Source organism: Heptranchias perlo, chromosome 33, assembly GCF_035084215.1.
Source record: "Heptranchias perlo isolate sHepPer1 chromosome 33, sHepPer1.hap1, whole genome shotgun sequence".
NCBI classification, from domain to species: Eukaryota; Metazoa; Chordata; class Chondrichthyes; order Hexanchiformes; family Hexanchidae; genus Heptranchias; species Heptranchias perlo.
Genome location: NC_090357.1, coordinates 18,653,262 through 18,673,882, shown reverse-complemented (window position 1 = coordinate 18,673,882; position 20,621 = coordinate 18,653,262). Strand labels below are relative to the sequence as shown.

At 42.3% G+C, this 20,621-nt stretch overlaps 1 protein-coding gene across 1 annotated transcript in view; it reads left to right on the top strand.

Moving 5' to 3' along the window:
- The window catches only part of LOC137301507 (beta-galactosidase-1-like protein 2), a 60,189-nt gene extending 41,351 nt beyond the window's left edge, over nucleotides 1–18,838 (top strand). Inside the window, exons 14-19 of the mRNA XM_067971034.1 lie at nucleotides 4,125–4,196; nucleotides 6,302–6,380; nucleotides 10,283–10,370; nucleotides 12,907–13,018; nucleotides 15,211–15,327; nucleotides 16,964–18,838. Coding sequence (XP_067827135.1) covers nucleotides 4,125–4,196; nucleotides 6,302–6,380; nucleotides 10,283–10,370; nucleotides 12,907–13,018; nucleotides 15,211–15,327; nucleotides 16,964–17,032 — 537 coding nt within the window. The 3' untranslated portion in view covers nucleotides 17,033–18,838. The remainder of the gene's footprint in view (nucleotides 1–4,124; nucleotides 4,197–6,301; nucleotides 6,381–10,282; nucleotides 10,371–12,906; nucleotides 13,019–15,210; nucleotides 15,328–16,963) is intronic.
- The last annotated feature ends 1,783 nt before the right edge of the window (nucleotides 18,839–20,621 follow it).

Here is a 20,621-nt window from a genome sequence, read left to right as displayed (position 1 = left end):
CTCTCTAGTGCAATCACATCTTTCCTGTAATGTGGTGACCAGAACTGTACACAGTACTCAAGCTGTGGCCTAACGTATAAATGTTCTATACAGTTCTAGCATAACCTCCCCGCTCTTATATTCTAAGCCTCGGCTAATAAAGGAAAGTATCCCTTATGTTTTTTTAACCACCTTGTTTACCTGCCCTGCTACCTTCAGGGATCAGTGGACATGCACTCCAAGATCCCTCTCTTCCTTTTACACCTCTCAGTATCCTCCCATTTCTCGTGTATTCCCTTGCCTTGTTTGTCCTCCCCAAATGCATTACCTCACACTTCTGGATTGGAATCCATTTGCCACTTTTCTGCCCACCTGACCAGTCCATAGATATCTTCCTGCAGACTACAGCTTTCCTCCTCGCTATCAATCACACGGCCAATTTTTGTATCATTTACAAACTTCTTGATCAAGCCTTCCACATTCAAGTCCAAATCATTAATATATACCATGAAAAGCAAGGGACCTAGTACTGAGCCTTGTGGAACCCCACTGAAAACCCCCTTCTAGTTGCAAAAACACCCATCAACTATTACCCTTTGCTTCCTGCCTTTGAGCCAATTTTGGATCCAAATAGCCACTTTCCTTTGGATCCCATGGACTTTTACTTTTTTACCAGTCCGCCATGTGGGACCTTGTTAAAATCCATGTAGACTACATCAAACGCATCATCCTCATCGACCTTCCTTGTTACCTCCTCAAAAAATTCAATCGAGTTAGTCAGACATGACTGTCCCTTAACAAATTCAAGCTGACTGTCCTTGATTAACCCGTGTCTTTCTAAATGATAATTTACGTTGTCCCTCAGAATTGATTCCAATAATTTGCCCACCACCGAGGTTAGATTGACTATAATTACTCGGTCTATCTCTTCTCCCTTTTTAAACAACGGTACAATGTTAGCAGTCCTCCAATCCTCCGGTACTATGCCTGTAGCCAGGGAGGATTGGAAAATGATGGTCAGAGCCTCCGCTATTTCCTCCCTTGCTTCTCTTAACAGCCTGGGATATATTTCATCCGGGCCTGGCAATTTATCTACTTTCAAGGATGCTAAACCCCTTAATACTTCCTCTCTCACTATGTTTATCCCATCCAATATTTCACACTCCTCCTCCTTAACTACAATCTCTGCATCGTCCCCCTCTTTTGTGAAGACAGATGCAAAGTATTCATTAAGAACCATACCCACGTCTTCCACCTCCACACATAGGCTACATTTTTGGACTCTAATAGGCCCTACTCGTTCCTTAGTTATCCGTTTGCTCTTTATGTATTTATAAAACATTTTGGGGTTTTTACTTGCCAATATTTTTTCATGCCCTCTCTTTGCTTTCCTAAGTTCCTTTTTAATTTTACCCCTGCACTTTCTATACTCCTCTAGGCTTTCTGCAGTATTGAGCTCTTGGAGTCTGACATATGCTTCCCTTTTTTTGCCTTATCTTACTCTGTATGCTCCTTGTCATCCAGGGGACTCTATATTTGGCAGTCCCACCCTTTTTCTTTGTGGGAATATGATTACTCTGAACCCCTTGAATCTCCCCCTTGAATGTCTCCCATAGCTTTGACACTGATTTGCCTTCAAGTAGCTGTTTCCAGTCCACTTTTGCTAAATCACTTCTCAGCTTAGTAAAATTCGCCTTTCTTCAATTTAGAATTGTGTAACACTTACTTCCTATCTCACTTTCCCCTTCATACTTTGTTGATATGACTCTTACTGTCACAAAATGGCATATGCTCCCACTCACCATGAGCAATGCTATGGGAGGTCTGCTATTTGTGTGTGTTTATTTATTTTTCTGCTAACTTGCACTTCTGCTTGTCTGCAGGAGTTTGAACCTGCTAAGTTAGGATTTTATTAATGGAGAGCACATACTTATCTCGGACTCACTTAAGGCCCGATCAGCAAACATATGAGCTTATCTGCTGGAAATTCAAAACTACGTCAGTGGAATTATTTTCACCCATCTAAAGGATGATGGGAATCAGGCATTTCATTGTGAATTTATTATTCCCATCATTGCAGGGGAGTTCACACTGACCCAGGCTGTAAGATTTGTTCCAGGTCAAACAAATGATTAATCCAGCTTTGTTGTGAGAAGCTTTTGCAAGAAAATTGTTCACTGCACCTTCTTTGCTATCAGGCATTGAATGTTTATTTTCTGCCATTACCTCTGCATATGGTGACTTATGCAGAATGTGGTTCCGTGGTGCCCTCCGATACATTGCTCAGGTGGTCATGATTAATATGTGAGCCTGGACAGTGTTAGCCAGTGATGTGCAAGATTTGGGGAGAGAGCAGGGCAGTGGGATTAGTTTCGGATTGCTCTGGTAAAGAGCTGGCATAGGAAACATGAGATGAATGGCCTCCATCAGTGCTTTAACTTCTGTGGACACTGTTACAGCCAGGACCCTATCTTCCATTAACATAATGATGGCAATCTCCTCTGTTAAATTGATTGTCCCTTTCTAAACTTCTGTATCCATTAATCGGAAAAACACAGAAGGACAACTTTCTTCTTTACCCAGTTTAGAGAGACGTTGATGTAGCTGAGTTTTCCCATATTCATTGTCTTCATTGGCCAGTTACTTTGAACTAGCATAAAGCTGCGCTCAATCCCACAAACAACTATGATTGCTATGGTTCTGTAGTAACATCCACAGACCCTTCTGGACTGACACTAAACCTATATTGGATACAAGAACTTGATGATGCTGCGACAGTAAGTAACATGTGAAGTAGCTTACAAGAGCTATCACCATGACAGCTGCTTATTCCAGCCACACCCCATTGACGATGATCGTGAAGAATGTGCTAGTCCTCCAACAAGGATCACATCAGGTATATGAGTGGTAGGGTCCAATGAGGACAAGGAGGATCCTTTAGCAATTTTTTATTCGTTCACGGGATGTGGGCATCGCTGGCTAGGCCAGCATTTATTGCCCATCCCTAATTGCCCTTGAGAAGGTGGTGGTGAGCCGCCGCCTTGAACCGCTGCAGTCCGTGTGGTGAAGGTTCTCCCACAGTGCTGTTGGGAAGGGAGTTCCAGGATTTTGACCCAGCGACAATGAAGGAACGACGATATATTTCCAAGTCGGGATGGTGTGTGACTTGGATGGGAACGTGCAGGTGGTGGTGTTCCCATGTGCCTGCTGCCCTTGTCCTTCTAGGTGGTAGAGGTCGCGGGTTTAGGAGGTGCTGTCGAAGAAGCCTTGGTGAGTTGCTGCAGTGCATCCTGTGGATGGTACACACTGCAGCCATTGTGCGCCAGTGGTGAAGGGAGTGAATGTTTAGGGTGGTGGATGGGGTGTCCTGGATGTTGTCGAGCTTCTTGAGTGTCGTTGGAGCTGCATTCGTCCAGGCAAGTGGAGAGTATTCCATTGCACTCCTGACTTGTGCCTTGTAGATGGTGGAAAGGCTTTGGGGAGTCAGGCGGTGAGGACTTTGCAGGATCGACTGGGCTTGGTTTGCCTTTGTCGTGTCCGGTACCTAGTGGTCCGATGTCGGGTGGTCCGTCCAGTTTTATTTATATTATGATTTTCTTTAGCGAGATTTTACAACTGAGTGGCTTGCTAGGCCATTTCAGAGGGCAATTAAGAATCAACCGCATTGCTGTGGGTCTGGAGTCACATATAGGCCAGACTGGGTAAGGACGGCAGGTTTCTTTCCCTAAAGGACATTAGTGAACCAGATGGGTTTTACAACAATCCGGTAGTTTCTTGGCCACCATTACTGATGCTAGTTTTTTTAATTCCAGATTTTATTTAATTATTTGAATTCTGAGAGGCATCAGACACAGACTGTGCTGGCTGTCTTTAATTCCAGGCAAATCTATGAGTTTGACCAGTTTTATGTTAACCAGCTTGCTTGGTTGAAAGGAACTGAAAATATATCATGTGAGGCATTCTACGAAGGAGAAGCTATAGACTACTGGATATTAAAACGTGCTCAAGCAGTAGGCATCCATGGTGCTTTTCCTTCTTTAAGTTGCTCCTATCCCTCCTGTACTCCCTCTTCTGCTGAAGGGCATTCACACACAACTCTTTGGTTTTCTAGTTGCACAAATGAGTTTATTTTCTGATTGTTTCAGGTGTTTGTTGATGGTCAGTCAATTGGATTCCTGGATTACAGAAAGGTGGAATTGACAATCCCAGATGCTACGGTAGGTGCCTTTAAATATCAAGGGCATGATTTTGACTCCGAGCTGGGAAGGGGGTGGGGGGTCAAATTGTGGACAAGAAACCTGGAAGTACAGGTTTCCCGGACGTCCTTACCGTTTTGACGTAAGGACATCTTTTATTGTTTTTTGTCGGTTTGCCGTCCGACTGACTGGCCTGATTGACAGTCGGACGGGAGAGCGGCCAGGGAGAGGACGTGTTCAGGTAAGTTTGCAGGTAAGTCTTTGTTTGTATGGATAGGAAGGGGGATGGGGCACGGGGGGGGGCATAGCTTGGCATGGGGCATGGGTTGGCACAGGGGCATGGGTTGGCACAGGGTCATGGAGGAGTCAGTCATGGGGGGGAGGGATCGGGGGGAGGCTGTTGGGATCGGGGGGTCCTTGATCGTTGGGGGGGGGGGGGGGCGGAGATCGGGGGCTGGGGTCCGCACCTGTTAGGGGGTCGCGTCAGGTAAGCTTGTTGAGCCTAGGGGAAGCACTCCTGCTCCTCTGGGCCCACAACCTGTGCCAGAAAGGAACCTATCTGTTAGTCTCAGGCCTTCTCGCTTCCTTTTACATGGCGTGAAAGACAAGGCCCGGGAATCCCAGCAACCCCCCGGGGTTGAAATTGGAAACTGGGAAAATGGAGGCCCGCAGCCTCCTTGAAAGGTTTTAAGGCCCGATCCGCCTCCTGGGAGCTGGTTGGTCGCCCGCCCCTCGGCACGCCCCGGTGAAAACCGGAAATGGGCGGGTTGGGGCAGGTCTGAAATGGATGCAATTTTGAATGCCCCCCACCACCCCCCGTCCCCAACCCACCGTTTTTCACTTTTAAAACGTGCCCCAAGTCTCCAAAATTTGTGTGTAGATAATTGAATAGATATTTCTCAGTATTTCTGCTTTTGAAGATTGCAGCACATAATCGTGCCTTTATTACTGTTAGTTCCACAAAAACGGTGACTACGATAAAAGAAAGAACTTGCATTTATATATAATGTCTTTCATCTCCTCTCAATGTCCAAAGTTGCTTCACAGCCAATGATTTGTTTTGCTGTTTTATGGGCAAACAAAGCAGACAATTTGTGTACAGCAAATGAGATAAATGATCTGTTTCTGGAGGTGTTGAATGAGGGATAAATGTTGGTCAGGACACCAGGAGTACTCCTTCGTTCTTTTTCGAATAATGTCACTTGAACAGGGTTTAAACTCTCATCCAAAAGTCAGCATCTTCAACAATGTAGCACTCCCTCAGTGCTGCACTGAAGTGATAGTTTAGATTATGTGCCCAAGCCCAGGAGAGGGGCTTGAATCTACAACCTTCTGACTCAGAAGAGGCCAAGGTGGTAGTTTAAGAACAACATTGGAAAAAGTCAAGAACATACTTTGTGGAGTATTTGGTAGCAAAGGAGTGACTTGTATAACTGGATCATAGAATCAGTGTGTAAGCTAATATCTGGTATTTGCAGTAATTGCAGTAAAAAGGATGACCACCATAAAAGATTTCCAGTGTACAGTCAACAATGTTTCCATGAGATGTAAATAAAAAATAAAATGCAGGCATTGCCCAACACTGCAGTTAACATGGACTTCAATTGCTCCAAAATGGTAAATGTTTTACAACTGTCCCAATCTGGGCTGCATCTTTTAAATGAAAATTATTAAAAATCGCTGCATGGTAAATTTTAGTGAGACCACAAACAATCTGCTAAGCCTTGCACACAGCCATCAGACATTGTAAAAACCCACTATTTTCCATTGATTATAATGGATGGCAAATCGCTGGCACCATGCCCACAGGCTGTGTGTGGAGCTCTCCACCAATGTGGGGTCTTGTAAAATATCCCCTATAGTTTTATTGTGTTGGTATTTTATAACAAGAGCAACCTGTAGAAATGTAAGATTTTTATGTTCTGGTTTAACACTGCTGTCATGCCATATTTTGTATTGTCTGTATTTACATTGTTTAACTCCTTATAAATCTACTACAACGTGAATCTAAAATATCACCCAGGGAAGGGTATGCCTCATCACGTAAGAACTCCTCTGGTTAAATGATTTGATTATGAGGTTCTGTAATGTTCCTCTGCATTGAAACTGATTTCTTTTTCTTGCAGGGTAAACGAAATTTGAGCCTTTTGGTGGAAAATCGTGGCAGAGTTAACTATGGCGAAAAGCTTGACGACCAGCGAAAAGGTGATTTTATAAGTTGGTGATTAACAATGTGGTCAGTGCTGTTAGTACATGATCACCCAACACTCCCAACCAGTGCAGATATCTGAACCATTCTATTACATTATTAATTCTAATGTACAAAATCTGCCCAGCAAGAACAATAGGTTGTATTTTACCAGAAATACAAATCTATAGCATATTGATAGGCTCAAACACACAAAATATTAACTGGATGACATTTCAAACATTAGCATGATATCACTGTGATAATAAACATCTTGTTCTGATAGTCGCATGTGGAGCTAAGGCCAGAACTCTGAAGTTCATTTAATGAACCTCAGTTTCTACAGGGTAGGAAGCATCAGTTTGTTGCGTGAATATTGTTCCTTAGTTTTAAAGATGCTGGGGTACAGTTCAATGGGTGATGGCCACCCTCTGATCTTACCCATATTGTCTTTCTTCACATGTGAGTCTACACAGCGAGGGTTAACAGGCTATCTGACCATGGGGGTCAGCTGAGCCCGATCCTGCCCTCGCCTAATAGCCACACATGTGAGCTTTCCAACAAGGGTCAATGAATAGAGTAGCAACCAACTGACCGAGCTCATTAACATCAAGCCGGTGTGAGTGAACCATTATCTGGCCGCTGCTAGAAGCGCAGGACCCTAATTTAAATTCATTATTTCCCCCTTTAAATGTTCCCGACATGCGCTCCTAGTGACAGCGCAACCACCTTATCTAATATGGCGAGTGGCCCACTTCCGGCCGGAAATCTGCGTCCGCTCCCTGCCTGCCATATTGGACATGATGTGGAGATGCCGGTGATGGACTGGGGTGGACAAATGTAAGCAATCTTACAACACCAGGTTATAGTCCAACAGTTTTATTTGAAAATCACAAGCTTTCGGAGCTTACCTCCTTCGTCAGGTGAGTGAGGTTCTAAAATCGCATAGCATATATCAGGCTGGGAGACGGTCACAGCAATCAAAGGTGTCGTTGGTGTTCAGACAGGTTAGCCACGGAAAACATTACATTCCAGTATACTGAATACACAATGGGTCAGATTACACAGACAAAGAGAGAAAGAGACCCGAAAGGCAGAGAGAGAGAGAATGTCCAGTTGTATTAAAAACAGATAACTTTTTTTTCCGCTGGTGGGGTTACGTGTAGCGTGACATGAACCCAAGATCCCGGTTGAGGCCGTCCTCATGGGTGCGGAACTTGGCTATCAATTTCTGCTCGACGATTTTGCGTTGTCGTGTGTCTCGAAGGCCGCCTTGGAGAACGCTTACCCGAAGATCGCTGGCTGAATGTCCTTGACTGCTGAAGTGTTCCCTGACTCGGAGGGAACCCTCCCGACTGGCGATTGTTGCGCGGTGTCCGTTCATCCGTTGTCGCAGTGTCTGCATGGTCTCGCCAATGTACCATGCTCCGGGGCATCCTTTCCTGCAACGTATGAGGTAGACAACGTTGGCCGAGTCACAGGAGTATGAACCATGTACCTGGTGGGTGGTGTCCTCTCGTGTGATGGTGGTATCTTTGTCGATGATCTGGCATGTCTTGCAGAGGTTGCCATGGCAGGGTTGTGTGGTGTCGTGGACGCTGTTCTCCTGAAGGCTGGATAATTTGCTACGAACGATGGTCTGTTTGAGGTTGGGTGACTGTTTGAAGGTGAGTAGTGGAGGCGTGGGGATGGCCTTAGCGAGGTGTTCGTCGTCATCGATGACATGTTGAAGGCTGCGGAGAACATGGCGTAGTTTCTTCGCTCCGGGGAAGTACTGGACGACGAAGGGTACTCTGTTGGTTGCGTCCCGTGTTTGTCTTCTGAGGAGGTCTATGCGATTCTTTGCTGTGGCCTGTCAGAACTGTCGATCGATCCCCATGTAAGGTTGCTTGCATTTGCCATATTGGAGGCTTAGGAGGGCATCTAGCGCCCAAAAAATGAGCACTGTGCAGCCGAATCTTAAGCAGTGATACCTTATTAGATTTGGCTTGCAGTACTTGGCATTTCTCAGGTTGAGATCTCCTAACTCCTGACGTGCTATTTAAGGTAGGTTACATAAGATATTGGAGTATGATAAGGAGGAGCAAAGGTAGGCTATTTCTTATTTATTCAACCTCCATATATAAAAAGAATGTCACACCATGGTGAAAAATTCCTGTATGTGAGACTACCATTCTTCGACTGGAGAATGCAGTCATGAGACCTGAGCAGCAGCAAGGCCACTAAACACCATACGGTAAATGCAGAGTAACTTCAAGCCAAGCAGATCAGAAAGAAAAAAACAGGCTGCAAGCAGGAGGGAACCTTGTATGTGTAGATTTGACTTCTGTTAACGCATAGGATAGACCATGCCTCTGTTAGATAAACTTACAGTGCAAATGCATTCGCAGGTTAACATCCGTGCAAAACAATTTAAGCTTTGCACTGACCCTAAACTTGCTGCGTAAATCTGGATTAGGGCCCAGCCTGACTCCAGAGCAGAGATTCCTTGAATGAGTTAATCTCTCATTGCTTTGGCTTACCATCACATGGAGAGTAAATTTGCAAAATGTTCAGAAGTGCATTGGACCTACTAAGCACCTAGTTTACCTGAATTCAAATGTTTAGAGGGCAGTGACTCTCTCCTCTGAACTCTCTTAAGCATTTAAAAATCTAGCTGTTAGGAGAGACTTCTTCATATTTTTGTAACCAAGCACGCACAAAAAGCATGCATCCTCTTCTGAACAGGACAAGCAGGAGCCAAGTGATGTTAACAATGTTCTGCCTGGCTGGAAGCCGAATTGCAAGAGGCAGACACAGATCAGTCGTTGCAGTGTATGTGCACCCTGAGATTATTTCAGATGCATTAGTTATTATCCTTTAAATAAAGATGTATTGCACATAATGTACTCGCACTCTCTGCCCTCTTTCCCTCTTTCCCCATTCCTCAAGTAAGGTAATTGGTAAAATGCTGTTCTTAGTCTTCAGATAAGGTGGTCAAATTAATTCAATACTTTACCTGGTTTTGCAAGTAGTCAGGTCATGTATTTAGTTATATCCCACAAGAAGTCTGTTTTCACCTTCAGACTCAACTATTCCAATGTTCTCCTCGCTAGCCTTCCATCCTTCACTCACCCTAAACGTCAGCTCATCCAAAACTCAGCTGCCCCTATTCTAACCAGCACCAAATCCTGTTTGCCCAAAGCCCCTGTCCTTGCCGACCTACATTGGCTCCTGGTCCCTCAACACCTGCAATTTAAAATTCTCATTGCATGTTTAAATCCCAGCATGGTCTCGCCCCTCCCTATCCCTGAAACCTTTTCCAGCCCTACAATCCTCCGAGAGCTCTGTGTTCCCAAGACTCTGGCCTCTTGTGCACCCCCCACTCCCTTCGCTCCACCACCTCCCCCTACCTTCAGACACCCAGGCCCCAAGCTCTGGAATTCCCTTCCGAAGCCTCGCCAGCTCCCTCTTCTTCTTTAACGCCCTCCTTAAAACCCACCTCTTTGATCAAGCTTTTAGTCACGGCTCCTAATATTTCCTCTGGCTCGGCATCCATTTTTGCCTGATTACACTTCTGTAAAGGCCTTGTGATGTTTTTCCATGTTAAAGGTGTTAATATAAATGCAATTTGTTGTTTGATTGCACTGTGGTCACCTGAAGAAATTCTATTCTTTTGGGGATTATTCAGAGATGTTTTGAGCAAAGTGAAGAAGAACAGAATGGCTGCCTGAGGGCACCCCTGTAGTTGATGAACAGGACGTTCACTTTATTTTGCCCAGAAATCCTTTTAAGAGGCAGCTGTCCATGTATTTCATTATTGTTATGTTCTCCCATTGATTAGATTAGTATATAACTTAGTTCAAAGGATAATGACTACCACCTTTTAATATGAGGTTACTTTATTTAGTAAAATACCCAGTTTCTTTTCATTTTTCAGGTCTCATAGGAGATATTTTTCTGAATAAGGAACCTTTGAAGGGCTTTACAATCTACCCCTTAGAGATGAAAACAAGTTTTATTGAGAGGTAAAGTACCATGAATTCAATGTGTTTCCAGTTGATTTGTTACATTGTGCAATCTCTGATTTGTATAATTATGGCAATTCCTGTAAAGATAGTTTTACTTTTTATTGTTTTGGGCTTCTGGAAGTGTATTTTCTATGTGCCCTTGTAGTCCCAGTGTGTTTTAATCATGTACTTTCTCTGTGATCTTGTAGTCAGTGTGTTATAATCATGTTCTTTCTCTGTGCTCTCGTACTCCCAGTGTGTTATAATCATGTACTTTCAGCTGTGAGACCAGAGTTCAGATTCCAACTTGGATAAGACGTCTCTGTTCTCTGAAGGGTATAAGCCTATATTCAATTCCTAGTGGGTACAAGCACCAATTTAGTGCCAAAGAGTCATGATACATTTTTCTTGCTGACTTCCTTATATTTTAAGCTTGTGTTCCCCCCCACCGCCTCCTTTTTGATTTTTCTTGCTTTTCACTTCCACGTTTTAAATTGTGTGTTTTTTGTTCTTTATTTTTTTTAATTAAAAAGCCTTTTTAAAAAACATTTACTAACTCCAGCTGATTGTTATGAAAGTGAAATGACTGAAAAAGTTGATTCACTAATTAAATTTGTGAGCATTCAGCAGTTGTGTACACTATAGGAGAGTGCTTTACCACAGTACACCTTGCTAGTAATGGGTTGCACTGGGGAGCTGCATCTTTACCTTCCTGCAAAGGAATATCCCCCCCACCCCCCCTCCTCCCCCTCCTCTCTGTTACTACATGATAGGGCCTTCCATGGCTTGGGAAGATTTGCCAACCGATGGGAATGATATTTATTTCCCCTGTGTGAGCCGACCGCACCCAGACCTCAAGTGAGCCTGATTCTAGTTGTCACACTAGTTTCTTCAGTCCCCTCATTGTGTATCATTGTTCTGCCTCACATAGTGTTCTCTTTGTAATTCATATGATTGTTTTCTTAAAGGGAATAAGTGAATTTAATAAAGTTTATTTTTAAATCAATTGCAAATAGTTATGATCACTATTAAAATTCAACTGTTTCTGTGCTTACCATGTGAAGTACCAGAATCAGGACAAACTGAGGCAGTCACGACCTCAGAGAGGGATAACAACATGACATTATGACTGTTTGTTAATTCACTTCCTTCACTCCATTGAACATTGTGAATCCTCCATACTCCCTGATGAGGTTATTGGAGATCCAGCATTTATACATCCAATATTCAAATTACCAACACATGGGCAAACACATCGGCATGTTAATTTAGTCCAGAACTAATTCCCTAAGTTAATCTTAAATAACGAATACCTGATCATGATTACAAGGGAGTAGTTCAGATAATATAAGCTAGACGAACAAGGCTCTTATAATTTTTATGACTATTAGCTGTACACTGAGATTAGATCACTGTCTACAAATTGCTCCACTGATCCAACTCGGATGAATTTTGTGCTCAACGATGTGAAGAATCTGAGTTTTCAACCTCGGTCGCCCATGGCTAACATCAAATACTCACAGCCCAGGTAAATGCCAGGCAAAGTTCTCATTGCTCTGCCCAAGTCTGAATATTTCTTACTTCCCACACTAGTAATCCTTATGCCCTTGAGTGGGATTGCCAGTTTAGTGCCCGTCCAGTTTTTTTAAACCATGTGCCATGCCCATTGTGAATTGAGTTCAGACTGATCATGAATTAGTGCCTAACTGATGTGTGATGATCACACGAAAGGATTATTGTAGATTTATTAAGAAATTATTTACAGATGATTACTGGACTATTGAAAGTATACTATATATGTCTTCATCTTTCTGCCAACCGTTCTTCTTTACTAAAAGCATCAGAGTTACAGTTCCATAGGCACTGGACTCCCCCACCCCGGGTGCCTCGCCCATTCCCTGTGTGTGAGTCTAGGCTAGTTGACTGCAGAGGGATATTACAGCCGAGTCTGATCCTGTTCTTGCCCGTGTGTGTGCGCACACACACATTTCCAGCAGGAGTCACTGAACAGCTATCAGGAGTAGAACCTTTAGTTACTTTTTCCCTCCCCAACTCAGGGGTACTGAGGACAATTGTGGTGTCCTTGCCACTGCCCCAGCTGAGATGAGCTAACTCAGCACAGATTGGAGATCAAACCTGATGCCTCCCTTGCCTGGCTCAGCTACTCAATGGCATTGACCAGTTGAGCTATTAGGGATAGACTTTATTTCGAATATCCGATCAGAGAGATTTTTATAGAAGGCAGTAAACTTTATGAGGGAGTTAAATACTGTCCTAAACAACGATAGTGAGACTCAAGCTGATTACACATTCTTTTGAGCTCCAAGATAACAGTACTGCTTTATAGTTACTCCTATTTTTAAAATAAATAAGATTGCGGAGTTTGTGGGTCTGTTTTTGTCCAATATTTATTTTGCAGAATCAGCCAGTGTAGTTCTGCACAATGACATCCAAACCGAAGGATTAATGATTGTAACATTTGCTGAATGATAATCGTACGCTGGTTCTTGGGAATAACACTGTTTTCTTTTTGTTTTTCTCTCCTGGATTGAAGTTTCTCAACTATCCAGTTGAAATCTATTCTGGTAAAACCTACCTTACCTGCCTTTTTCTATGGCTTACTACATGTGGACTCATTGCCTCACGACACCTTTATAAAACTTACGGTGAGCAAAACCGTTTTGTTCAATAAGCTTCCTGCTTGGGGTAGCAATATATATTTTTTTAAATGTATAACTTGTATCCTGAAATGTGAGATTTACTGAATAAGACAGTTGAAATAAAAAACAAAACACCTGCCCATAGAGCTACTCACCCAAAAAGTGGGAAAATAAATGATACTGAACTTTTTAAACAATAAAGTTACTTTTAAAGGCTGTGTAGGTATTACTCAGCACTTTAAAACATAGTAACTAAGAAACTAAATCTGACCTACCTGAGGATTCATTCTCCTGGGCGTTTGTGGTAATTTTTATCTGAACAGTTTGAGAACCTGTCTCCATTTTGACTGAACTTATCTCTGAATTACTTTATTTATGTTATTGCTGCTCTTGTGCTGAATCGCCTTCTCATAATTTGTTTAAATTTTGTGAAATCTGCTCTTTACTTTCTCTCTCTTTATTCTTGGTTACTGCGATCCTTTAAACTCAGTTTAGACCGGAGAGTAAATTCTATTGATCCAGAATCGATTCATTCACCTTACAGTCATCTGTGCCATGAGCTGAGACATGACAGACAGTAGTGAGGTGAATCAGAGACAGAAGGAGGCAGGCAATCGATTCAGGTCGATCCTAATCCATTTGTGTTGAAATTTACTTCAAACCCCAGAAGTAACGAGTTTTCAGTTTGTTTAACCTTACTTCAAGTTCTGTTTGCATTAACATTTAACATTTTCTAAATTTTTCCTAAATATTAAGTATGAAATTGAACATTAAGAAATTATAGGGAAGATTTTCCAGTTTCTTGCACCCGGAGCTAATGAATGGGCCCAGGGCACGGCAAGTGCAGGAAAATCAGACGGGAGAACGCACAGCCCCAACAGAGCCCACCTAGTTTTTAAAAAAATAATTCAACTGGATCGAAAATCAGGTGGGCTCTGTGAATTTCCTGTGCCCAGGCAGTCTCTCAGGTGCAGGAACAGGTAAAATCTGTCCCTGAACATCATTGTGAAGTGTTTGTGTGGTATGCTATGCTGTGTTTAAAAAAAAAAATTTAAAAAAATTTTTGCATTTAATGTGTAAATATCTTACTTCACTAGAGCATGCAGAGTTATTTTAAAAGTGGAAGGTAAGTGCAGGAGGAGATTACAGTACGGGCAATTCAAAGTGCTCCTCAGTCTTATTTTTTTAAAAAACTTCTACCTGGTAAAAGAGACTTTAAAATTACTGTTATTTTCCCTCCCTCCCCACGGGAACTGGCATTTCATGACTCAGCAAGGAGCCATTCATCTGACAGCCCCATCGTAGAGTGGCTCCACAGGAACTGGTTGCATCCTTTCTGGTCAGTACACTGCCAGGCTAAAATCTATATTTTATCCCCAGTTAAAAATAGTATCGCAATTAGCACCGAGAAAGGATGACAACCAGTATTACTCCCTGTCTCTCCTCCTTTTAAGATACTTCAATAAACCTACCTCTTTGATCAAGCTTTTGTTCACCTGTCCTAATATCTCTTTATGTGGCTGGGTGTCAAACTTTGTTTGATAACATTACTATGTTAAAGGTGCTATATAAATGCAAGTTGTTGTTGTTGTTGTGAAGTCACTTACTGACTGGTCTTGTAACTAATCATTGTTTCTTTCCTGTTCCCCTAAGCTGCAAATACTTGTCTTACACTCTCTTCCTCTTCTCCCTATCCTCACTGTGTTGAAATCAAGACTTGTCGCACAATCTCCTTCCCCACTTATTCTTTCCCAGGATCTCAAAACTATGGGACTTCATACCTTCTCCAGTCTTCCTTAACTCCTACAATCTCCAGCATTTAAAACCCAAGCTTGGTATCAGTTGATCACTGCTCCAGATTTATCTCACCTTCTCTAGTCTGTTCAACCTTGGTGGCTCCCCAATTTAAAAAAAAAAGGCAGTTCCCTGATCAGCATCCAGGATGGGAAAGGATGTCGATCAGTACTACTTCTTGTGGAGTCACTTGCTGACAGGCCTGGTAATTGATGTCAGCTGAAAGGCTCCTGCTGTGTGGAGACTTGAAATGGGGGAAGAACAGATCATTAAATATAATATAGACTCGTCAGTGGTATTTCTGGCAGCTTCCTCAGCATTCACCCCCCACCCTCACATGAACAGTTTGTATTCTTGCAAAACATTTCTGACTAGGTTTTAAGTATTCTTGCTGTAACTTTTAGGACTGGGGAAAAGGAGTGGTGTTTGTGAATGGAATGAATTTAGGCCGCTACTGGGACATAGGGCCACAACGGACACTGTACTTACCAGCTCCGTGGATACAGCATGGCAATAATGAGGTAAGTCAGTCAGACAGATTATAACTGTTTGCACAGTTGTTGGAATCCATGATTCTTTTCCATCCCCTTGTAGGCGATAATTTGAGAGTGTCACAAGTGAGGTATTTTTTGTTTCAAATTCGTCCTTTATTGGAACAGTTTTGACATAATTGTGTTACCTGGGTTTCCGTATGACCTGTTGTGCACATTAGAGCAGAAATGGTGTGAAGGTGAAAAATATATCAACGTTTAATGAGCAGGTTGTTCTGTGTTGTAAGCAGCGATAACTGTTCCAGTGCCTCTCTGCTGTGTACCTTACTCTTCGATCATTGGACCAAAATTTCAGCAGCAAAATCAACATTTTTCAAAATGTTATTTCAAGCTAATGTTTCGAATGAAAAATTCTTCTGTTTGATTATTTTTCTAATTCCATTTTCTAACACTTCTCTTCAGATACTTTCAAAACCTCTTTTTGTATTTCCTTTACATGAAAAAAGAGTTTTGTGAAAGAAGGCTTTGATTAGTCCCAGTGGGTAATAATTAATGATCATTGTTGATCTTGAATAAATCTAATGTGGACTTCACTCTGAGATCATTGGCCCGATGGTGTAAAAGATCAGAGTCCACAGCATTGTAAGTGTTTGCTCAGTGATAGCATTCTTGCCTCCCTTGCCTGGCTCAGCTACTCAATGGCGTTAACCAGCTGAGCTATTTAGTTAGAAGACCATGGGTTCATGCCCCCCCATCCAAGATTCACACACATAATCTAGGCTAAGTTATAGTCCAGCAATTTTATTTTAAATTCACAAGCTTTCGGAGGCTTCCTCCTTCCTCAGGTGAATGTTTTCCAACAACGTTCACCTGAGGAAGGAGGAAGCCTCCGAAAGCTTGTGAATTTAAAATAAAATTGCTGGACTATAACTTGGTGTTGTAAAATTGTTTACAATTGTCAACCCCAGTCCATCACTGGCATCTCCACTTCATAATCTAGGCTGACACTCCAGTGGTACATGGTCTGAGGTGTTGCCTTTCAGATGAGGTGTTAAACTGCCTACTCAGGTGGATGTGGTACTAGTTGAACAAGATTGGAGTTCCTTGTGTCCTATTTATCCTCAAACAATACCATCAAAAATAGATTAACTGGTCACTTATCTAATTGCTTTTTATGGGACTTTGCTGTGCGCGAATTGGCTACGAAACAATGACTACACTTCAAAAATCATTCATTGGCTGTAAAGAACTTTGGGCTGTCCTGAGGATATACCATTGTATATAAATCCAATTGATGTATTTTACTGCAGAGTGAGTGGTGAGTATTGCAACGTACAACCATATCTCTGAAAATGACCAATGGTACTTCCCCATTACGAATAGGCCCTTGGTCCACTCTCGGAGCCTCCTGTATTAAAATCAGTGGGGCTGCTCTGTGATACAGGCGGATCTCCCTTCCTGTCACTGGCATCGCTAAGGCATCTCTGGAAGGAAGGAAAGCTGACAGACAGGGTTCATGTTGGGACAGTTATTTTTTTTAAATGGTAACACCTGTTTTAATATTGTTCCACAAAGGCACTGAACAGTAAGTCTGCCCCCCAGACTACCCTTCCTCTTTCATTTGTGCTGTACTATATTGCTTTCACATTTTTTTCCTTTAAATTAGATTGTAATTTTTGAAGAGACCAATGTGGGAAAAACAGTTGAGTTTGTAAAGAAGCCTGACTTAGGATAAGCTCAACAAGAATGAAGATGAGAATGAAGAATTTTTCTCGACTATTCCTGACTGACTGACTTTTACTTTTTGATGGAGAAAAGCATTCAGTTGTACCGAAGTCTGATGAACGCTGCATTCAAATGTTGGAATAAAACCTTCATTGGAAAGTACCTGAACAACTTATTCAGTTGGTTTGATCTATTATAGAATTCTCACCATTTAAAGTTTTTAAGTCCTTAAAATTACACTCTGAGTAGTAGTGTAGAAACGCTCAACACATCCGTCTGAAATTTCTTTGCCCACAATTTTAGCAAAGAGGTTAACCTGTTTAAAATAAATGCATTGACACCATCGCTAACTAAGCGGGCAAAAGGATTGCAGACAAGTGTGTTAATTGCTTCTACGTTATTAACCCACAGCATAATTTCAAGGTTGAATTGTGTAAGACCATTTTTGTATAGTATTTAACAAAAATCCATTTCATCTGTCTTGCCTTTTAATTTTCTCGTTAGGGTTATATTTAGATGAATTCTCCATCCACTGACCGCTCCATGTTATAAAATGGTGTGAAATATCAAACTGGGGCAGAAGCAGCAAAGTTGTTTTTGACTTTCTCAGGAGGCACTGTGTAACAATCTCTTCCCATTTCTTACAGGTGCTTCCTCTCACACACACACATTAAGTTATTGAACTATTTCCACACAGTGCCATTAGATCTTGTACCATGTGCCAGCTAAAGGCAGTTGCTGTCCTTCAGCTTTGTCTCAGCATCTCAAGTTTTTCTGACTATGATGGTCAGTCTACAGCGGTTGTTAGTTTTTGGATGACTAACTCAGGAGGAAGCACTGGTGTATGGGTGCTTTTCAACTCCCTGTGAATCCAACAACACCAACTCGCATTTAAAGCACCTTTAACATAGAAGAAAAGGCCCAAGGTGCTTCCTAGAAGCTTACACAGACAAATCGACACTGAACCAAAGAAGATATTAGGAGGAGTGACTTCACAGGAGCTGACTGGATAGGTAAGGGTAGAATCAAGTGAGGGCAGTCCCACTGAGCTGAACAACGGAGGAGAAGCACTGGAGGAAGATAATGTGGTGGACCGCGTCAAAGGTCACAAAGAGGTCGAGGAGGGTTATTGCACCATGGTAACAGTCATTGAAACGGCCTTAATCAAAGGCACAAATGACATCCTCTGTGATTGTGATCATGGTGCGCTATCATTTGCTAAACTAATTCAAGTGTCATATTCTCTCCCCATAGCTCTGTTTCTTCCTCTGCTTCAACTGTTTATCTATCCTTCCCTTAAAAGATGCATTGCTCGCTGTCTGAACTACTACTTCTGATGAAGTTCATAACTACGTTCCTAACCTCGCTACTCATTTTCTTAGTCACATTTTTTAAATTGATGACTCACTTTATTAACTGCCGAACCAAGGGAAATAGCCTTTCACTTTTCATTCTGTCAAAACATTTAAGTCTCTCCTCATAGCTATAGGTTACCATACTTGGGCCATACATATTTTATTATTAATACCTATTATTTTACAGAAAATAGCATTTTTTTTTTGTCCTTAACATCGTCTCTGTTAAGTTCCTTTCAGTTTTTAATGTCTTCAGGCCCTCCCTTAATGTTTTTACATACTTACCATAGAAAGACATCCACCCCATCGAACCCAAATGTACACAGCTTTGTAAGGCCCTAAAACGTTTGTATCTGCAACTTCTATGTGACCCTTAAAGTACCATGACGAGGGAATGCTTGTAAACTTTGCACAATTGAATAAAAATTTGAATTAAAAAATAATTAAAGCCCATAACCTTACATTGCTACTGCTTGTTTATTTTGCTCTCATTGTTATTTTATTTTTCTTTACAAACTATTTCTATCCAGCCCCTGGATTAATGATAAGGGCCTGAAAGGGGAAGCCGGGTCTCCTTTTGAAGCCTACAGGTTCTGCGTGACACCGAAATAAATAATCTGGGAAGGTGGATGAATTGCACACCTGGATCAGCTCTGTAAGAACAGACCTAAAATACTGTTGCCTAAATTACTTCTGACTCTTATTTATTGGTCCTGCAGACAGAACCAGGGAAGAGGTCAAGCTGTTCACCTCCTATGGCAGGAGTGTCCAAGCCTTTTCTCTTTATGTGCTGTGTAGGTGGGTTGAAAGTCACATGTAGAGTTTTATCTCCATGTTCCCATTAATTTGCACATCTCAAATTGTTGGCACTAACACATCTATGGGTTCTAATTTAATATTTATTCACCAGAGGCATAGCTGTACAAACAGCACTTTCCAAACCTTCAGGCCTATGAAATTAAGGTAGAGCAAACCAGAGAGTAAGAAATAAGTGCCTGGGGTTTGAGGGTGGAATTACAACAGCTTGGGGCTCCAGTGCCATTCAAAGTCCAGCCACTAGGAGGGGTGGGAGAGGTTAGAATCGTCACTTCAATTTTCCCTCCCTCTGGGGAAGCACCTACTCATCACCCTGTATCTCCCTGTAACAACATCCTATTGAATCTGCAGTGCCACCATCATCCTGTCCTATACTACTAAATAAATCTGTCACCAAAGGGAAGGTTCATTGGTTTGTGGACTATATTCTGCTCTGCTATCAACTGATGAAAGATCTCCAACAAAATTAACCACCAATTCCTGAGAACAGTATCAATATGTTGGGCCTATTTCAAGCAGATTGCTTTAGATGATGTCTATAAATTAGTTATCTGGAGGAACTCTCAGACCTTTACTAATTGTTACTAATGAGCTGGCATTGACCTGTTCGTGGTCATCAAAGAGAGAGTATACCCTGTTGTATGTGGAGAACAGCAACGGCAGGTTATGAGCAGAATGGTGGGTACAATTGGGCATCTAGAGTATCATGGCAGCTAGCACATTGACGAGCTCTCCTGTGCAGTTCTTTCACTCTGCTGGAGACAGATGTCCAGTTAACGAGGAGATTCTGAGACTCAGGATGACAGCTGCTGGAGAGCATTAGCTTAAAGCTGGCTATGAAAACACACGATCATATCTCCAGGGTCCAGTGCCTCCTATGATTGGGTTGCAGAGAGGCAAGCAGCTGCTGCAGAAGCTTTGTCCCAACCATTCAGTGTGGTACGGTGTGTGTCCAAGCTGTGGTCAGAAGACAGTGGCGATACACACACCTGTGGTGAGTTATGCTGCTCATCCTGCTTCCTGTAAGGAGATCAAGGGGCATGCATCTGCCTAGCCACAGCTCAAATCTGTTCTTGTCACTTGTCTAATGACCAACTATATTCTACTTGGGTGAGTGGAAGGTAAGTCAGGTCTCTCTGTGGTTGAAATGGCTCCAAGATGGATGATTGGAACCAAGTGATTGGGGAACCTTCTGTTCTTTGAATAGTGTCAGGTGGTCTTTAATATAACCTGAACCAGCAGATAAGGACCTGGGTTTAATATCTCATCCGAAGGACGTTACCTCTGAAAATGGGCGCAAACTACTGATACAGGGTGCAAGCCAACAACAGTTCAGCCAAAGACAAGAGTGCCAGCAGTGGATTGAAGCTGACACTTAGCTGTGCTTGATGAAACCATTGAATTCAGCAATTTTTTTTGAAATAGAAA